Here is an 18,880-nt window from a genome sequence, read left to right as displayed (position 1 = left end):
CCGTCGGGAGCGGGGACCGCCGGGAGGGCGGGGGCGTGGCGCTGGCGGCGTGAGGCGGCCGCGGCTCCGCCCCGGGCTATATGAGGCGGCGGCGGCGGCGGTGGCGAAGAGGGCGGTGAGCGGCTGGCCGCGTTGGGCGACATGGCTTTGCTCCGGGAGGACGCGCAGAGCAAGGTGAGGGCGGCGGCCCGGGTCCGGCTGAGGCGGGCTGAGGGGGTGCGGCCGTGCCCCGCCGGGCTGAGGGCCGCGCTCAGCCCCGGGCTGGCCCTGCGGGGTGTGAGGGAGCTTCCCGCCCTCTCTTCCCCCCCCCGCCGGTAGCACCGGGGCAGCGACAGGCTTTTATTTTTGTTAAGGTTTGTGTTTCAGTTATTAGGGTTCTTAGTCCTTGCGCTGCTTGCTCCCTGCACCCAGGGTCCTCCGAGGGCAGGTGATCAGGGCGCATCTGCCCAGGGTGAGCGCGGGGTGCTGCCCTGAAGGAAGAGGTGCCTAGAGAGAGATAAAAAGGGGGAAAAAAAGGAAAAGAAAACCAGGCTGGGAAGGAGGAGAAGGAGAGGGCTCTGCAGCTGCCACAAGGCAGCGCGGGCTGTGAGCGGAGCACCTGATTTGTGGCGGGAGCAGGGTGACAAGCACGGCCTTGGAGCTGCAGGAGCTGGGCCTGCTGGGGGGATGCTGGAGCTGGAGCCGCTGGCCAGGACCTGCGGCTGGGCACTGGCTGTGAAGTGCTGTAGGTGCTTCTGCTAGAGGCGTTCAAACTTGGTCTTCCTCAGGGGGTCTGCCTTGTGCCTCTGTGGCCGGCCTTCCTGGTTGTGTGGCCTGTGTTAATTAGTCTGTCAGCTGTCACTTCAGCTACGACGCCTCGTTCCTTTGGTTGTCACATCAGTAGCTGACTTGGTTTTCTTTTCTTTGTAGCAGTGTTGAAGCTTTAAGTGCCAAGGAGGCTTATGTCTGGTCTTTGAGGGAGCATGGGGTGTTACCCAATGTTAAGACTCTCAACTTCTCAGAGGAAATGCAAATTAAATGCTAAAACAGGAACTTTGTGTATTCGTGTGTGTGTGTGTAATCAGTGCTTGGAGTTGTTTTGCATACTGGACAAGCTGCCTGGCTTAACCTACCTAGTCTACCTGGTTTAAAAACCACCCCCAACACACCTTGAACAGAAGGTAAGACAGCCCTTTAACAGTCTGTGAGCTGCCTATTTGACTTTAATACTGTTGCATCTGAATGTAGTCTCACATTGTGACTAAGCTTAAACTTGCAGGAGGATGACTTGTGTTTTAAGCTGTTAAGGGTGCTTAAGTCCTTTCAGTCTATGTCTTCTCTAGCCTTTTGGAAGGTGTATATTAGCTGACTTGAGGGCTAGAAATACACCTGCCTTGAATAACTTTTTTTAGATAACTTGCTCTCATCTGCTTCTTTTGCATATGAATCTTTTAAAACACTCTTGATCCAGTAGAACAGGCAAAAGTTTGTTGAACAAGTGTTCTCTAGTTATTTGCTTTGAGCTGTGAACTAGCCAGTGCTTTCACCTTCCTCTGCTGCATGTGAAACTGTTAGTATTAAAGTGTCTGCCATTTGAGAATACTGAGTAAAAGTCTTTATAGGCTTTATAGATAAAAGGCTCGCAGGACCTGCAGGTGGTGGGTGGAGGGGAAGGTAAAATATCAACTGTCTCGCAGCAATTGGTAACTGCGAGTGTTTATACGCCCTTTCTAACTTAGCAGGCAGGAATATTGGGGGGAGGGGAAATGTTCCCACGGTGAGGGCTGGAGTAGCTTTACACTCTAATGCTAAATAGACAAAGATTAACTAGCTTGTTTCAGGTAGTAGGGCTGTCTTGGGATTCCAGCAGCAGGGGGGAGGATAGAAATACTTTTATCTTGTCTGTTCCTGTTTAGGTAAGGAAACAGCAACATGGAACTGGTATGTGGCCAGTAGATAAAGCCTATGCCTATAAAGGAAGCTTCATTAGGTATTAACCTTGAATAGGAATCATTGGTAAGTATAAACTAAAAACTGACCCTGAGGTGGCAAAGCAGGAGGGGATCAGGATATGTAGGAAGAGGAAGGGAGGGTAGGATAAGGGTGATTGGAAGTGCAGTGGGAAAGATGGTGTAATCTGTCATGGGGAAGAAAAGGCATTTCAGAAAGTAAAACGAGTACTGGGACTGCCAAGCCAAGCTTGTGCAAATAACCTGGTATTTCTTAATGTCAATGGCTTGATAATATTTTAAAGGCTCCAGTCTGCAGTTGAACTGTTCTAGATCAAAATACTGAGAGTGAGTATTGTAGCCCCTCTTTCTCAGAACAGTCAGTGGAAGACAAAATGACTTGCTGTTACCACTCCTGAACAGTGGTTCTTGGTGCTAGACAACTTCTCTACATGTTCTGGAAAGAATGAGGGCCTACTAGATCTTATGCTTTGCAAGAAAACTGCTTCTGCATGCTGCTGCGCCCAAAAGCAAGTAGGGAGATGAACTGCTAGCAAGGGGAAAGCTACTGGATAAGGATAATGTACTGTGAAGGGTATATAGCCTCCATGGAGCTGGCCTAGCAGTTTGGGCTGATGACACAATTTCAAATCCATGGGAGGTGAAGAGAGCACGGTGAGGCTGTATTGCTGAGACTCCCTGCCACCAGCTCTGGCCTTGCTGCGGGAGGCTAGCAAAACATTCTTGTAGCTACTGACTGCGGCTTAGGGGTTTGCTTCTGTTGCACAACTTTCACCTTAGCTGGGCATGCTTCATGTTACAGATGGCATGTGGGCTAAAAGCGCTTAGCTATAGACTGTGCTCTGTAGGCAGACGCAGCAGGGTGGATTTGACTTAAACTACCAGAGGTGTTGCTCGACCCCTCGAGCTGAGGAAGCAGTGGGTTAGGTGGAGCTGTCCTGTGTGCTGCTAGGTGGAACAAGGTGAGCTAGAGAGGCTTTTGCTCAGAATATGGGATCCTTGAATGGTGATAGTGTCCTTCCCACGGCTCCCTCCCTCTGTAAGGAGATGTGTGACCGCTTGGTTTCCGCAGAGAGCGATGCAGAGATCCCTCTGACAGGAGAGCTAAGTGATCAAGACAGCTTATTGCACAGCCAGTGGCAACAGGTGCTCTGGCTATAGAGGCTGCCTTCTGCTTACTTGGCAAGCACTGCACTTGGTGAGGGATGCTGTTTCAATGTGACTAAATTGAGCTATTATTCCCTCTTTATCTTTATTTTAAGCAAAATAATTAAACCATTGCATCACTGGAGTTCTACAGTCAAAGACACAAATTTGCTATAGCATCAGTAGCAACATGAAGACTGTTAGCAAGAAAACTGGTTCAGTTTTCCTGGTTATGTGTAACTTGGACTACTTCAGGACTGTTACAGCTGAATGTCAGAGAGCTAACAGCAAGTCTATCACGAAGGCTGCAAAATCAAAGCTTCACATCTACTGTATTAGCTCTTTACTGCTGCATGCATGCAGGGTACTTTCAGACATATTTTTAGTATCTTGATTAAAGGGAAACTTAAGCTACTTGTGCTGAATATGACTGAAATGTAGTTCCAGCAACTAATGCCACTAATATCTGCTGGCCAGATAATCTGGAAGTCTGCTGGTTAACCCCTGGGTGTTGAAACAAGGCCCTCTGGAACTGAGGACTCTATAAACTGCCAGAAAACATCATGATCTTTTAGCGCTCTCTGGAGAGCACTTAAACTGGTTTAATTAGAAAGACTACTCTGTAAAAAGTAATGGATGCTGGGTAGTGGCAGATGTAATTACCACTGAAGTCTTGTTTGTGGCTGTCACTTGAATGACAGCAGGGAGGTGATGAGTAAGAGGAGGAGTTTTTTATAAGGTAGCTGACAATAAGCAGAAAGCTCTGTGACATGTAAACTCGTGTGGAAGGGCTCCTTGCTCCTTCTGGGAGCCTGGCTATGTGGAAAACCCCTGGATTAATCTGACTTTGAGAACAAATATGGATTCTTATTTTGCTAGGAATCGGATGTTGTACACAGTTGCTTGCACTGGCAGATTCTTTTGTTAGAATGCAGAAGTAACATTGAGTCATCTAGAACTGATGCTAAAACTGCAAAGGGTGTAATTTTAAAAGCAGCAGTTCAAGCCACTCAACAGAACTAAGGGGCTTCAGTGGCTGAGGGCATTGCCTTCCACTGGATGCTTGCAAGCATGAAGATGTGTTTGCATTGGGTGACATCTGCTCAAACTTATGTCTATCAAGTTGAAGCCTGGTTAGCTGATAGTCATCGCTGAAGTGTATTTAAATAATCCAGCTCTTTTGTTTGGCGGGGGGAGGTTTGTAACATCTCTAAGCAATAAAAAAAAAGGAAGTGCTGTAAAACTCTACCTGGATTGGTCAGAGTAATGCTCTGTACAGTCTCTTCTCTTGAGCTTCCAGATCAGGTGAGTGTCATACTGCCCTAATTAGTACCATAATAGCTATTTTTAGTCTTCTGGTCCCAAAGCTAGAAACATTAATCAATATGATGACTGACTGTTATGCTGGAGGGCTCTGCTTGATGTCTTGTTCTAATTTCCAGGTCAGACAGTTGTGGTGGACAGTATCTTTTCTGAACAGGGAAAAGTTTTTGTTTTTTTTTTTTTTTTCTTGAATCCTCACAAAACCCTGGGGATCCCAATACAAGTCACTGAAGAGGCCTGAGCCTAGAAGTGGAGGGCATCAGAGCAGCTGTAACAGTTGCTTCGTCATTGCAAACCAGAAGTCTCTAAGCTGTTTCTGAGAAAGGGAAATGAGAGGTGAAAGTGCTGGGTTTGGGCAAGTGTTTCAGTTTGCAGCCCAACCCAACTTTTTCCCTGCTGTGCTGCTCCAGGAGTCACCATCCTCTGTGCCTCTTTGGGCATATGCTGCAAGTGAGGAAGAATCTCTCACCAGCTGCTGAGCTTGGATTATATTCCCCACCTGCCCTGAGGGTGCTGGGGGATAGACTGGTTTCTGGTAACTGGGGTAGGGAAACTTCAGTTGTCTTGCCCGCTGCCTTGAGTGCAGGGAGGAAGCAATGATGTCCTAGCAAAGAAATGCCTCCAGATACAAAGGAGCTACCAGGCACAGCAGGATAGAGAGCTAAAACGGAGTAGTTTCCTGGGAAGGTCTTGGGTTGGGTGCCTGCTGTGCTAAAGGAAAAAGTCTGGGGCCTGGAGATGAAAGTTTAATTCTTCTGCTCTGCACAGCTTTCATGTGACCATAAGCAAGTTGGTCCTCATTCCTACTTGTAGGATGGGTATAGGAGGGATGGTGGAATGAAAGGTCCTGAATGATGAGCTGCTAAATGCTGCAGGAGCAAGTGCTTGTGGTGATCAAGGGTTGGTGTGGAACATCTGCTCTGGGTGCACTGGGTTAATGCCTTATAGAGCTGTGGTAACAAGAGGGGGGGGCTTCTTGCTTCCAGTTCATTGGAGCAATGCTGCCCCAGCACTTTCTGTAGGGAAACAAAGCGCTCTGTCCCCCTCAAGTCAGACAGTGTGAATGCTCTCTTTGTAGTCTGAGCCTTGCTGCTGTGATTGTGCAATTCTAAAGGTCTCTGGCCTGGAGTTAGGAGCCCACAGTGACCTTCACAGGACTAGAGCAGACCAGTGGTTTTATAATCCCTTATTTCATGTGGCTCCAGGTCCTTCACTGAAGACCAGACTCCTGAAGGGTAGAGGTGATAATCCTGTGCTGTCTTCAAACAGTCATATGCTTGATGTTTGAGCCTGCAGTGGCCTTTAAGTATAGGTTGCATCATGTAAATTTACAGTAGATGTTTACGGTAGGAGAGGTACATGACTTTTTTAGCAAGTGGCTTCATGTAGTCCTGAGGGGCAGAATCCCACCACTGTATATAGGGGTGTTCTTGATTCTTGTCCTGTTTCAGGGCTGATCTCGTGCTTCAGGCCCTATGTATAGTACAAACTGCTCTAAAGTGCACAGCTGAGCACTGCTGCTGACTCCCAGTTGCTTCTGTGTAAATAAGGCCCTGCTGGGGCAATAAGCTCTCCTGCAGTAGCATTCCTGGGGATTGTTGAAGCTGTAGGTTACGTGTTCTTGCCCCGTTGCCTTGCAGTTTATGGTGCTAGTCCAGGGGAGAAACACTCGTGACATGTGAACTGCTTTAATCAGACAAAGCAGTACCACGTTGTGTCCATACCTCCCCATCTCTTGTGCAGGCAACTACTAGGCATGGAGGGGTGTGCGGACAGCATCTAATCACGGGTTACTTTCTCCACAACACTTAATAAGAAAGTTCACAAATTCAGGAGTGGCTGATTTGTGTAATCCTTTCCTTAGCTTAGCTGAGAGGAAGCGGTTTCCTTTGGCTTATCATACTTTCCAGACTCAGCAGTTCTTGTTGTTAGCACTGCTGATCCTGTTTGGACAGTAAAGATAAGTAAGCAGGATGCAAAACACTGGGGTCTGCATCTCGCTGCTTTGGCTGCTAGTGTTATTTGGCTGGGAAGCACGGACCAACTTGCTTTTCATTCAGTTGGCAACAGACAGTGAGCCTTGCTCTCAGTGAAACTAATGTCTGAATGGTGGCCTTCTACCTATCCTTCCTCTAGTGCTTGAGTGGGGTAGCGTCTGCCCAAACAGTGTCAGTGACCCCTGAACCATGCACCTTTGTGCTGTTTGGTCTGTGCCTTCCTAGCGAGTCCCAGAATCACATACCTGTAGGGGGATATAATAATCTGTCCCATAAGGTAGCTGGAGAGAAGCAACTGTCCTGTTGGAGTCCCTGTAGTGTTTGGAGTCCCGCTATGTCCATTTGCACGTAAGCAGTGCTGGGACTGTTAAGAACTGTGTTCCAGGGCGTGCTCTGTAAGCTCAACGTCCTCGCTTGCTGCCAAGGCAATACTCAGAATGGGATAAAAGCCGCCTGTCCTGCGGAAGTCGGAATGGGAAGCTCAGTGTGCTGCATACAAGGCCTTTCCATAGTCATAAAGCTTAAAAAGGCTCTTACCTAAGGTATCTCTTACCTACCTCCTTCTAAATCTAGCTAACAGCTAGTGTGCAGCAGGTAGAAGTCTTTTTAGCGAGGCTGGAAGGATGAGGGTACAGTGACTGGGGTGTCCCTCACTGATGCACGAGAGCCTGGTCGTAGATGATAGCAGTAACCATCAGTGGTAGAGGGACTCTAGGCGGGGGCAGGCTGGATAGAGGCAAATGCCTGCTAGCCTGACAGCTGTGTCCTCTGCAGGCAGCCAGAGAGACTTGAGGGCTACCAGACCTGGGCTGCAGTACGCAGATGGCCAGACTAGGGGGAGGGAGTTTCCAAAGCTTTTGGAAGCAAAGCTTTACCTTTTTAAAGGGCAACCTCTCAACAGTTCTTGTGCAGCTTTGCAGAAGCTTAAGGCAGCGTTCAAGCTATCTGTGATACGTCAGGATTGCTCAGATGCTGTCTGGCACGGTTTGCTTGTGGGCTTTGGCGCTGAAACTTGCGCTTAGTGGGTGGTTGGGGCAAGCTCCTGGCTGGTGGGGTCTGTCTGTACCCTAGTATGCTGCAGGGTGGTGAAACAACATCAGCTGTGGCCCAGTTCTCTGGCTTGCTTTCCTGGGAAGGCATTCGGAATTATCTCTATAAAGGATAACCTTGGGATTCAGCCTGGCTCTGACGGTGGCTCTTCAGCAAACTTCCTGTGTTGTGACCTTGATCTCTGGCGGTTTCTCCCTTATGTAGAAAATAAGAATGATTTGTTAGGCTGCAGCACTGAAGGGAGGGCCTCTTAGAAGGCTGGTTTCATAGCACAGGAACCACCATAATGTGATAGGCTAAGGTTCCTGCATGCTTCTGGAATACAGATGACTGAAGCTGGTGATCAGTAGTGCCTAATAGCTTGCAAAAGTCGATTCCTTGGTATCTAAATATATGATTGTACTTGATGTAAGAACTGGATGTATGCATTAATCTTAGTAATCTATGCTGGATGTGCCTAAACATTTTTTGCTTGCTTCTGAGGTACTGTAGGGAATTGAAGCCATTTGTCTTCAATGGTTGGGTACAAGCAGTGAAGTACAAGTTGGTAAAGGAAGTTTAAATCGTAAACCAGAGGGAGAAATGGGCTGGGGGCTATGCTGAATCTTACTGCTCTTGAGTGCAGCCTGGCCACTTCCCTGGCTTCCCAGAACAGGATGGCATGCTGAGCATCAAGGCCTCGTCTGCTCTGAGTCAGAAAGCGCTGTCCTTGTAAGGAATTTCAGTAGGACTATGACTTGAGGATGTTAGGGGTGTATAACCTAGAGCATCTTCCACTGAGAAGGCTATTTCACTGCTCTAGAAAAGTTTAAGTATGGTTGAAATTGTCTTCTGCATGTAGGCTGTTGGAATGAAGAAATAAGTCCCCAAAGGAAGATGCTGTCTCTGTTTAAGGTGTCTGAAGTACCGGGAAGGCAAGTCTGGTCTTTATTGAACCTGGTATGCTCTGAGGCCTCCTGTAAAGGGTTCCTCACATAGAGCAGCTCAGAAGAGGTTTCTGAGCATGCTAAGTGGAAACAAATAGCATTAAAATGTTGCCAGACACAAAGCTCTGTCCAGAAAGTATAAGACAAGACCTGGATTTAGGAGGGGAAGAGACTTGCAGTTACAAGCAATACATAACTTTTTGCAAAGCAAAGTTCAGATATCTTTGGGGCTGGTTCTTGTACCAGCTTACTGGGGCTTTTTCTTTTAACAGCAAATGTGCATTCTAGCAGCAGTGAATAACATGATGACAGGTATCCTGAAAATAAGATTAAACAGGTGTAGTGTTAGTGCCACAATGTTCTTGGGTTTTGGTCCTGTTTCTGGCAGACAGTTGGCTCTTAGAGCATCTTAGGGCTCTTTATGGGAGCCTAAAGAGGTTTCATGCCCCACTTTTCCCAAAGGTCAGCTGTTCTGCCACATATTGTGGAGGCACAGGGTAATGGAGAACTACGAGGGTTGTTGCTATCTTTGAACTGGCATAATAGGCTTTGGCTTAATATGCTCCAAGTAAACAAGCTGGACAATACTGGAAGGAGGATGCTTCTTTTCAGAGAAGACTTCCCAAATACCTCTAGTGTGAGCTCTGACAATCGGTTCTTCAGACTTCAAGCTAACAAGGCTTTTTCCTTTCCTGTGTTTGGAAGGGAAGGCTTGTCACAGTGATGTGCAGGTAGTGTTGAGGCTGTCACGCTTGTCCATATGTGCTGTTCCTGGAGGCAGTGGTTTAGTGCAATGTGGCTCTTGTTGACAGCCAGTTTAACTTCACTAAACCTACTTGATGCTTGACTAAGGCTTATACTGTGAATTCTGTTGCAGCTGAGGTCTGTATCTGTAGACCTGAACGTTGATCCCTCTCTTCAAATTGATATACCTGATGCCCTAAGTGAAAAGGACAGAGTGAAGTTCACTGTGCATACTAAGGTAAGATCATGGAGTAGAAAGTGGTCTTCATAAATGTTATGCAAGTAATATGTGTATTTGCAATACACATACCTGTAAAGATGGTCTTGGCAATGAAGGAAATCTAATTAGATGGAGCTTTTCCACTTAAAGGTGGCCTGAGGGGGGGTGTGTGTGTGTGTGTGAAACTTAAGATTTCCTAAGACTTGAACACTCTCTAAATAGAGACAAGTTAGCTGATACAGTAGATTGGCTTTGCTGAGGAATCCTAGCTTGACACCAGAAGGCTGGGGGGTAGGGGTGAGGAAACCAGCTACTGTGAAGCTTCACAAAATAAACTGCATTAATGCTGTTCCACAACAGTGCATTTTCTTTAAATAGTCTCCTTAATAGTAAGGCTCTCAAATGAGTGCCAGCTCAGCTAAAAGGGAGTAGGCAAAAGGCTCTTACTAGGCAAAATAGCTTCCTTTGGAAACAGACAAAACTGTTTCTAAAAGCACTAATTTACAAAACAGTAGGGCTTCTATATCTTCTCTTCCAGACTACACTGCCAGCTTTTCAAAGCTCTGAGTTTTCAGTTACAAGGCAGCATGAAGACTTTGTGTGGCTCCATGATACACTGACTGAAACCGAAGAGTATGCAGGACTCATTGTAAGTACTTCCCAAAAAATGTAATTCTAAACTAAAGACTATGGTGATATAAAGTGCATACTAGTAAGGGCATGAAGTCTGCTTTACCAGTGTTACCAGTGTTTCATGACTCTGGTATTCCCTATGCTTCCTTTTGCCTTAATTTCCAAACAACTTCAGTGGTATGGCTCTGTGTGCACTTTCCGTATAGCTTGGGGCAGCAAAAATAGCTCGATGCTTTGAGAATTCCTGATTCTATGGTGGTATTAATATCTGCCTGAAGATAACACAGTGAAATACTCTATTAAATATACTCTTTCTTTTCTGTCATGACTCTTTAGTAGGCCCTGTGGGCCACAGGAGATGGCTGGCTACAGGGTGGATTATAGAGGCTGTTCCTCTCGGTTGGTTTCCCTCCTGGGGCAGGGGTAGCACAGAGCTGGGAGGCGCAAACAGGGTCCTAGACATCAATGTGCCTCTAAATTCCTGTGTGCAGAGCCTTGCTGGCTTGCCATGACCAGGCAAAAGGGCCTCCTTCCAGAGAATGCTAGAAGTGATTTTGGAAAACTTTATTTGCTAGCATCTATCGCTAACCAATTCCTTGGCTAGATACCTCCAGCACCTTCAAAGCCTGACTTTGATGGTCCCAGAGAGAAGATGCAGAAGTTAGGGGAAGGAGAAGTGTCTATGACAAAAGAAGAGTTTGCCAAAATGAAGCAAGAGCTAGAAGCGTAAGTAGAATTAATCTACTGCCAAAAGCTGCACTTAGAGAAGCCTTCTGGGAGAGCAACTTATTTGGTGGGAACTGATCTTGAGTGTGACTGTTTTGAAGGGTGTCTGCTGCTGCATAATCTTTAAAGTCCTGGAGCTGTGGTGTTGCCAAAAGTTTCTCTCAAACTGGAAAACTTCCTAGCTAAAAGGACTGAAAATAGCATCTCTATCACTAGCTAGCTATTTCAGAAGCAGGCTGTTGAATATTTTCAGTGAATAAACTTAAAGCAATTCTTTGTATATTGAAGAAGGCAGTACCAGAGGGGATCTCAGTCTGTTCTTTCCTTTCAGTGAATACCTCGCTGTCTTCAAGAAGACTGTATCATCACACGAAATCTTCCTTCAGCGGATTTCTTCTCATCCTGTGCTCAGCAAAGATCGCAATTTTCATGTTTTCCTGGAGTATGACCAGGATGTAAGACACATTTTTTTTTTCTCCTTTCAGAGTGAGGCAAGGTATTAGGAGTGCTGTCACTTCTCTGGGCACAGTCAGGATGTTATGTAAATCTATGTGCAGCGTAAGCAAGCAGATATTGCCAGTATTTCTGCGAGATGGTTAAAGGATGAAAAGCCTGACCTTTAGACCTTTTTCTGCTATAAATCTCATAGTGTTTCTTAATCCTAGTCAAGTTGGTTAGGAACCCAACTTTGTATGTCTTGACATTTTAGGAACAAGTATGGTTCAGCTGTACCTGTCCTGTGTGTGGCATGGTCCTAAAATGGAAGGATAGAGGTGTATTAAAGTTAGTACTGCATCTGTTTTGTTATACCTAATTATGAGTGATGGATGGTGATCCAAGATATGTAAGGAGAAACTGAGCTGTTTCTGGGAATGGGAAAAATCTGTGGCACAGAGTAGTTGAACAAGTTCAAGTCAAGCCATTTGTTACATGAGCCATCTTTGTACAGCTTATTCGGGTATTACGGAGAGCTTGGAAATCAGCCTGCTCCGTCATATGCTAGATATAAATGATGTTACAACACTGCAAGTGTCAAAATAGTCACTTTTTACCCCCCTCGGGATGAGTTTAAAGCTGTCCTGCTCTCTCTGTTGCAGCTGAGTGTTCGGAGGAAAAACACAAAAGAGATGTTTGGTGGCTTTTTAAAAAGTGTAGTAAAGAGTGCTGATGAAGTCCTCTTCTCTGGAGTCAAGGTAAGGTAGTTGGTTTACCTCTGACTTAGCCTAGTCTTGATTGTTTCTTGCTTCCTGCTCCAGGGAAGTTAGTTATGTCTGCTTCAGGCTTGATGTGTGTGAGGCTCAGTTACTAATGCTAACCTTCCTTGTTACTGCTGTCTTGAGTTGGGTGGAGTAGCCTATATTAATTTTGACTTCTATAGAAAAAGGCATTGAAGCTATAGGCTGTTAAAAATTTAAGTGTATATTTAAAGTTTCTGGTGGATGAACAAGAGTTGCCTTAACACCTGATACTAGTGGGAAGGAAGGAATTACACCTTCAGCAAATGTGCTTGTGGCTTTTGTCTACTTTGGAGCTCTGAACAAACATGATTTATGGGTTTCTGCTTGCACTAGATGAGATCAAATACCAAAGACTCCTGTAACTGGTCCAGCTTCAGCTTTTCTGTCATGTTACCATGGTAGCTCTTTCTAGTAGACTTGCTGTCCTAAACACAATGTCCTGAAACATCACAGTACACATAATGTTTGGTGTGCATGTGAAGCAAGCTTGTAAACTGCTTGCTGCTTAGCTACTGCGTTGCAGCAGGTCCAGGAAATAAAATTCCAACAGTTGGTAGCCCTCTAATGCCAACTTACTGGTTGCTTTGGACAACCTGCAGCATTGAATAGTTGAGTGTCAAGTCCATCTTCACTTCATCATGAAGAAACTTGCCAAATGGCTTGGTTTGTCAAACCCTTGGCTCAGGACCTTGTCTCAAACTCTGCTCTTCAGTAGAGATTGATGGGCATAATGCTCAGGTGGCTATGGTTATTTCTTGGGCCCTTCCCAAAACAGGGAAGAGCTTGTATTCTGTAGTAATGTAACCGACTTAACAGGTCATACTCTCTTTCAGGAAGTAGAAGACTTTTTTGAGCAAGAGAAGACTTTTCTTGTAAACTACTACAACAGAATCAAGGATGCATGTGCAAAAGCAGATAAGATGACAAGATCTCACAAAAGTGAATCTTTTCAAAGACCTTTGTAAAGACCTGGCAGTCTTGCCGATTTCAGCCTGAAAACCTTGTCTTGTTCTTGCAGATGTTGCAGATGACTATATTTATACTTCAGCTTGCTTGAACAGCCTGGCATTAGAAGAACCTACAGTTATCAAAAGGTAAGCAATTCTAACTGTTCATAAACATATCCTGAGTCTGGGAATATCAAATTCCTTCTGTAAAATCCAGGGGACTGAGTCATAGCTGGTTTGAGTTTCTTGAATTTCAAGCAAGTGGCATTGAAACTTTCTTTTCTCTGATGCTCCTGGTGTGACAGACCTAAAATTGTCAATTGCATCTGACTCTTAACTAGCTGATCTTTTGCCAGGTGTGCCCTAGAGCTGAATCATGCTGGTCATCAAAGCTCCTTCTAAACAGAAGTCTCCTTGAATTTTTTTCAGGTCACAAATTCCCAGAGAATATGGGAGAAAGGGTTATGCATCTGTGTTCTAATGTGCTGTTAAATACAACCACAACTTGTACTATGCCTGTATGATCTTCTGGACCTTTGAAGTTCCAGAATCATAAGGTTTTTTTAAGCTATGAAAGCCTAGTCACCTTTTCAGAGGTGAATTCTTCCACCTCTCTAAACTTGGCTATCAATTTACCAAGACCTTGTTAAAACAGATTATATAGCTGAATAAACAAGACTGTTCACCCCACTTGGAGAGTAACAGTGGGGAAATTCTCCACAAGACTTTTCTGATCTAGAGATCAGCTTTGTTATTTTAAATGATGTCTAGCTGCTCAACTGTACTAGTCTGTTAGGCTGGAATCGGCACCTCTTGCATTGAACCTTTTGTCTGGGTGTTTGCCTAGACCTGAGTTCTTTTCAAGCTGTTGTCTGCATCTCTATGGAGGAGTAAACTCCAGCCTTCAGCTTTTTGGTTTCCTGTCAGTTGATCCTGGCATTTATCAGACTAAGAAGTATCTGAAACTTATTTATGCAATTTTTCCCCTAGGTACTTGTTGAAAGTTGCTGAGCTCTTTGAGAAACTCAGGGTAAGAGAAGCTTGGGGGGCGGGGGGGGGAGAATCTCTGAATCTAGATGTTGCTGCTTCCTGTTACATACCAACTATCTGATTTTTTTTCTGTAGAAGGTAGAGAATAGAGTTTCGTCTGATGAAGACTTAAAGCTCTCTGAACTGTTGAGGTACTACATGCTCAATATAGAAGCTGCTAAGGTGAGAACAGTTTTCTTTTTGAAGCTTAGTTTTATTACGGGCACCATGACTCACTCATGGTATTCTTTGTGCTTTAAGAAGACAGGAAGCTGGACCCTTGTTTTTTGCCTGAGAAACCTGGCACTCCTAAACCACAGCAGAATACAGAAACTAAATATTGGCTAGCTGCAGTCCAGCCCGCCTACAGAAGGGCTGTTTAAGATCTCCAACCAGTTTTTCTTTGGCATGTAGAGAGGAAGAACTCATTAGATTTCTGTAAGTTAGTGCAAACTGAATTTGAGTCTGCAGCAGCATTCTAACCCTTCCCCTGCCTGAGTTGTCATGACTTGTCAGTAAAACCAATGATAACTAATTAAAAATCCTGAAGTAAATCCCAACTACTAAAGTACTTTATCATGAATATGTGGTAACATGTGCAGGCTATTGGAGTCTGGACTTCCAAGAGGGGTTTGCTAAACTGATGTGACTGCAAAAGCCTTGCCAGCCACTCTTTTTCTAGCCAATACTTGACTTGGCAAGGGGGTGACTATGCTGAGAAGTGGTATCTAGGTATAACTTGATGGGCCTCTTCATCTAGTGTCATACCTCTGATGTCACGTACCCTGGAACGTTCACTACAGGCTCCCTTTGTGTGGTGTACTGCTATTTAGATATCAAGACTATACTGCTGCTAATTAGAAGGGAATTGGCACAGAGACCTGTACTGCTTCTCACGTCTGGGTTAGTACAGTGCTTCAGTCAAACTGTCAGATCTCCAATCAATTAAATGATAGTGTATCCCTTACTGGAAGTAGACTGAGGGAATTTGGGAAGTGCTATTACTCCTTAGTGGAGAGGCCCACCTTATAGAAGGATAAAGCTACTTTAAGGGAAGAAGCGATGCCTACAGTAGCCCTCAGACTTCCTTGACTAAGGCACAAGTGACAGTCCTGAATACTTGATACTGCACTGGTGAAAGGCTCCGGTTGCTATGCTAACAGCATAGCAGGTTATAATAGCTTGTTGGCAAAAGCAGAATCTGGTGCTGAAAGAAGTGAAACCCCCTGCTGCTAAGGTAGTTGTAACCTCAATTTGGGAAGTAGTCCTCTTAAGGCTTTGATGCACTATTCCTATCTACTTTCAGGATCTTCTGTACAGACGTACAAGGGCTCTTGTTGACTATGAAAACTCGAACAAAGCTCTAGATAAAGCCAGACTAAAGAGCAAGGACGTCAGGCTGGCTGAGGCACACCAACAGGATTGTTGTCAGAAGTTTGAAAAGATTTCAGAATCTGCAAAACAAGGTAAAACAAGCTTTGCTGTATTTATGCTGAAGGGAGATCTTAATGCAGTCCAGGTGCAATGCAATATGACCTTCAGCTACTGAAGGCTTCTGAAGTGTTTTCCTGAAGCAAGTAGTCTGGACATCCCAAGGGCAGTATAGATGCCTGTAAAACTAATGCATCTAAATATTTTTAAGAATGATTGTCTGAAGCAGAGCAATGTCAGTACTAGACCAGCCTTCGTTATAAGCCCCTAGTATTTGTCTTCCAGACTGCACTCTTCTTCTCAGCCTCCACCTGAAGGTAACTACTCAGGCTTCTGATTATCTCAGTTAGTGTGTAAACAGGCTTTTGCTCTGTTCCAGTACAGCTGAGTGCCTCATACAGAGTTTCAAATACTGGTTCTTAGTAGATGCCTTTGAACAATATAAAACAGAGGAAACATGCTTTCATGGTACACACACTACTCCTTTAATGTTCTTGGTTTTTAAATGTTCTGTGTTCTCACAGAGCTTGTGTGGCTTGCTTCTGTTTTATACCAGTTGTCTTCCTGTAAAGCCTTTCTGTCTTAGACAAGGTGTCCATTTCCTCACCAAGATGTCAGTTAGTGTCATGCAATGAATGCATCTTCTGGCTAGAAACAGCAAGACTAACTCTTGAACCTTTTTGTGGTCAAATACTGTAACTAGAGCTGTACAACAGAATTCATGAAACGTAAGGGGCATTACTGAAAATTCAGTCACACTTTGTACATCTATCTTATCTTTGTTTGTTCTTTCTTTCCTGCAGAACTGATGAGCTTCAAACAGAAGAGAATAGCAGCATTCCGCAAAAACCTAATTGAAATGGCAGAACTGGAAATAAAACACGCAAAGGTGTGTTCTTTTTGGAATTTAACAGGCATAGCTTGAGAGAAGTGAGTACTGTGTAGCTTGGAGGATTTTCTGGGTTCCCTTTAAAACTAGGAAGTGTGAAATAGAACAGCTGGGCCCTTTAGCTGAGATCTGAAGAGGAGAAGGAGAGAAGTGTGAAGGTGTAGGTGTAGTACATACAAAAAACAAATGCTGGCAGTCTTACCTGTCCCATGCAGAAAGCCTGTTTTCAGCTGGTCACTCCTAGGACACCAGCCTATCACACTGCAAGTGAGAAGCCTCAGTTTTGCACGTAGTACACAACAGCTCACCTGACTTCCCATGAAGCAGCCTCAGCCCACAGGGTTTGATCCCTCCTGCATCTAGAGGCAGCTGCTGCTTCAGGTGTTCCTGAGCGCTGTGAGAGCACATCCTGCAGCTTGTGATCTAGCTGTCAACCTTTCTCACTTGGCTTGTCAGTGAAGGGGGACACTGGCTTTGTAGCAGCCTCTGCCAAGCTTTACTGAGCAGGCTTGAAGTCTGCTGCGGAGACCACACCATGTACTGCCAGCTTAAGCCAGGAAAGTGGACACAGGTTACAGGGTGTGCTAATTTAGTGTATAGAACAAAGCAGTAAGCCTCAGGAAGAGGTAACTGTCCATCCTCTGCTTCTTTTGAAGAAGGAAAGTCTAATCTGCCACTCTGAGAGTCCTGGACTTCATCACAGGTAGCTACTTCATTGCTGAGCTTGAATGTGACACACAAAAGGCTTGACAATGCTGCTCAGTTTGGCCCACTTTAAAAACTTACTATTCTGTCTCTTGCCCCTCTCTTTCCCACAAACTGAGTCATGGTTGCAGGCCTGCAGGAAGAGGCAGATTGCAGACGGTATGATCTGGTTTTGATGCTTTACTGCTTAGATGCTTGTCTTTGCAGTATAAGCTCTTCAGCATTGTCATAGGCTACAAAATCCTGGGATGGATCTACTATTTTGGAAGCTACCTCATTGTGGAAGGCAGGATTTAAATTATCAGTCATACTCATCTGAAACTAATTCTCTTCCTTTCCAGAACAATGTCTCTCTCCTGCAAAGCTGTATTGACATGTTCAAGAACTAAGGCGCCTTATTCTGAAAATGTGAAAAAAGCATCAATTGCACTCAATGGCCAGGGGCAACTTATTGGCTTGACTTCATTAGCTTAAAATAAATATTGTCACTGAGATTCTGTTTGACTAATACTTAAATATGTTGATAGTGATACATTGACTTTCTTGGTATAAATGAGAGCTGAATTGTGTATGAATTGTCTGGATGTAGCTAACATCCTGTTGGCTGATAACTCAAAATGAGTCAAATGTAAGAAATTGATTTGCTATTGACTGACTTCATCTAGCAGAAAATGTTTTCTGAGAAGAACTCCTTTTTTGCAGGATCATAAAGTAATCTGTCTCTTCATAGCCCTGATATATTTAAAACTTGCAAGTGGGAGTGACTTCTATAAGTGTAGTAATTTTATAAAGTAAATATCTTAACATTCCACTTCCCAGACAGATTTCTACTACAATATATTTTGAATTTCTATAACTACATTCAGTATTTGTACACTTGGGCAATACAGCAAATAAAGATGTCTGATACAACAAGCTGTTGTATGGCAAGACTTTTTGTGGGATATAAAATGACAAACTGAGGTTTCAGGCATGGACCTATCAGAAATTACTCATCACTTGGAGCTCTTCATTCAGAGCACTAGAGATAAATATTTGACTCAATAGGATTGTTCTTGGAATGGGTGTTGACATGAAATGTGAGAACTTCATGTCATGTTGCTGTTTGAGTAGCTCTCAAACTTTTAGTTCCTACATGCTGCACACCAAGAAAACCGAGCCTTTCAAAAGCATTGATATGTATAGGTGGCTTAGACTTCTTCAGGCTACTTTACAATGCTTCATATTTTGCAAATCTTTACACCTTCTGCTAGCAACAAGAGGCTATTTAAAACTTCAGGGCTTCTGGAAGCGCAGCCCTTGCCAGTCTTGTGTAAGATAAACCTCTTTAAACTTAGTATGGCCAACTGGGCGTACACTGCTGTAGCTGAGGCAACTCAGCCTATAAACCCCAGGGTCATCTTTCTATGGGTTGGCTATCATTTGGCATATGTGGATATAGGTCAGCAAGCCATACCCTTCTAAAGGCAGCTTTCTGAGTAAGAAGGGTATCTGAGCCTTGCTTAATTTCTTGTGACTAAACTTCTAGCCGTGCTCAAAGTAGACTATGTGGCTATGCTCTGGGCAGACTGCCTGAAGCAGCTTCAACCAGGGAAGCTCTGAGAATGGGCAGCTCAGCAGCAGTATCTAAGGATTGTTCAATAGTTTACTTTTTCCATGACCTATTGCTTTTTGGTTTTGGTACCCCATGAAAACTGTGCAGCTCTTCCCAGCCACACAATCCTGCAGCAGTCCAGCTGAAAAATGTCTGAATTCAGTCTCCTTTTACCTTTGTTCGACAGGAACAGTTTCAACTTGTGGTTGATTAAGGTTTCTGGAGTTCATGCTCAGCTTCTGCCTAAATAACTCAGTTCCAGCAGCAGCCACATAAGTATATTGCTTGTGGATATGTGGCCCCTCTATAGAAGAGAGCTGATGGGTAGCGTTG

The 18,880-nt window shown here is 44.6% G+C and overlaps 1 protein-coding gene across 3 annotated transcripts; it reads left to right on the top strand.

The window, feature by feature from the left end:
• The first annotated feature begins 54 nt into the window (after nucleotides 1-54).
• SNX5 (sorting nexin 5) lies at nucleotides 55-17,843 on the top strand. Of its 3 annotated transcripts, XM_082307233.1 has the most exons (15): nucleotides 85-174; nucleotides 1,065-1,160; nucleotides 1,896-1,995; nucleotides 9,269-9,373; nucleotides 9,871-10,004; nucleotides 10,593-10,714; nucleotides 11,046-11,169; nucleotides 11,812-11,907; nucleotides 12,786-12,891; nucleotides 12,971-13,046; nucleotides 13,890-13,929; nucleotides 14,025-14,111; nucleotides 15,235-15,394; nucleotides 16,163-16,248; nucleotides 17,295-17,843. In XM_082307233.1, exons 6-15 carry the CDS (start codon nucleotides 10,641-10,643, stop codon nucleotides 17,340-17,342), a joined length of 897 nt encoding a protein of 298 aa, XP_082163359.1. In that variant the 5' UTR covers nucleotides 85-174; nucleotides 1,065-1,160; nucleotides 1,896-1,995; nucleotides 9,269-9,373; nucleotides 9,871-10,004; nucleotides 10,593-10,640; the 3' UTR covers nucleotides 17,343-17,843. The 3 variants fall into 3 exon arrangements, with proteins under 3 accessions (XP_082163357.1, XP_082163359.1, XP_082163358.1); XM_082307232.1 differs by lacking the exon at nucleotides 1,896-1,995; XM_082307231.1 differs by lacking the exons at nucleotides 1,065-1,160; nucleotides 1,896-1,995 and having other exon boundaries at nucleotides 55-174; nucleotides 9,894-10,004; nucleotides 17,295-17,842.
• Nucleotides 17,844-18,880: the final 1,037 nt, after the last annotated feature.

The sequence above is a fragment of the Platalea leucorodia genome (assembly GCF_965183815.1).
Source record: "Platalea leucorodia genome assembly, chromosome: 3".
NCBI lineage: Eukaryota > Metazoa > Chordata > Aves > Pelecaniformes > Threskiornithidae > Platalea > Platalea leucorodia.
This window is presented reverse-complemented; position numbering and strand designations above follow the sequence as displayed.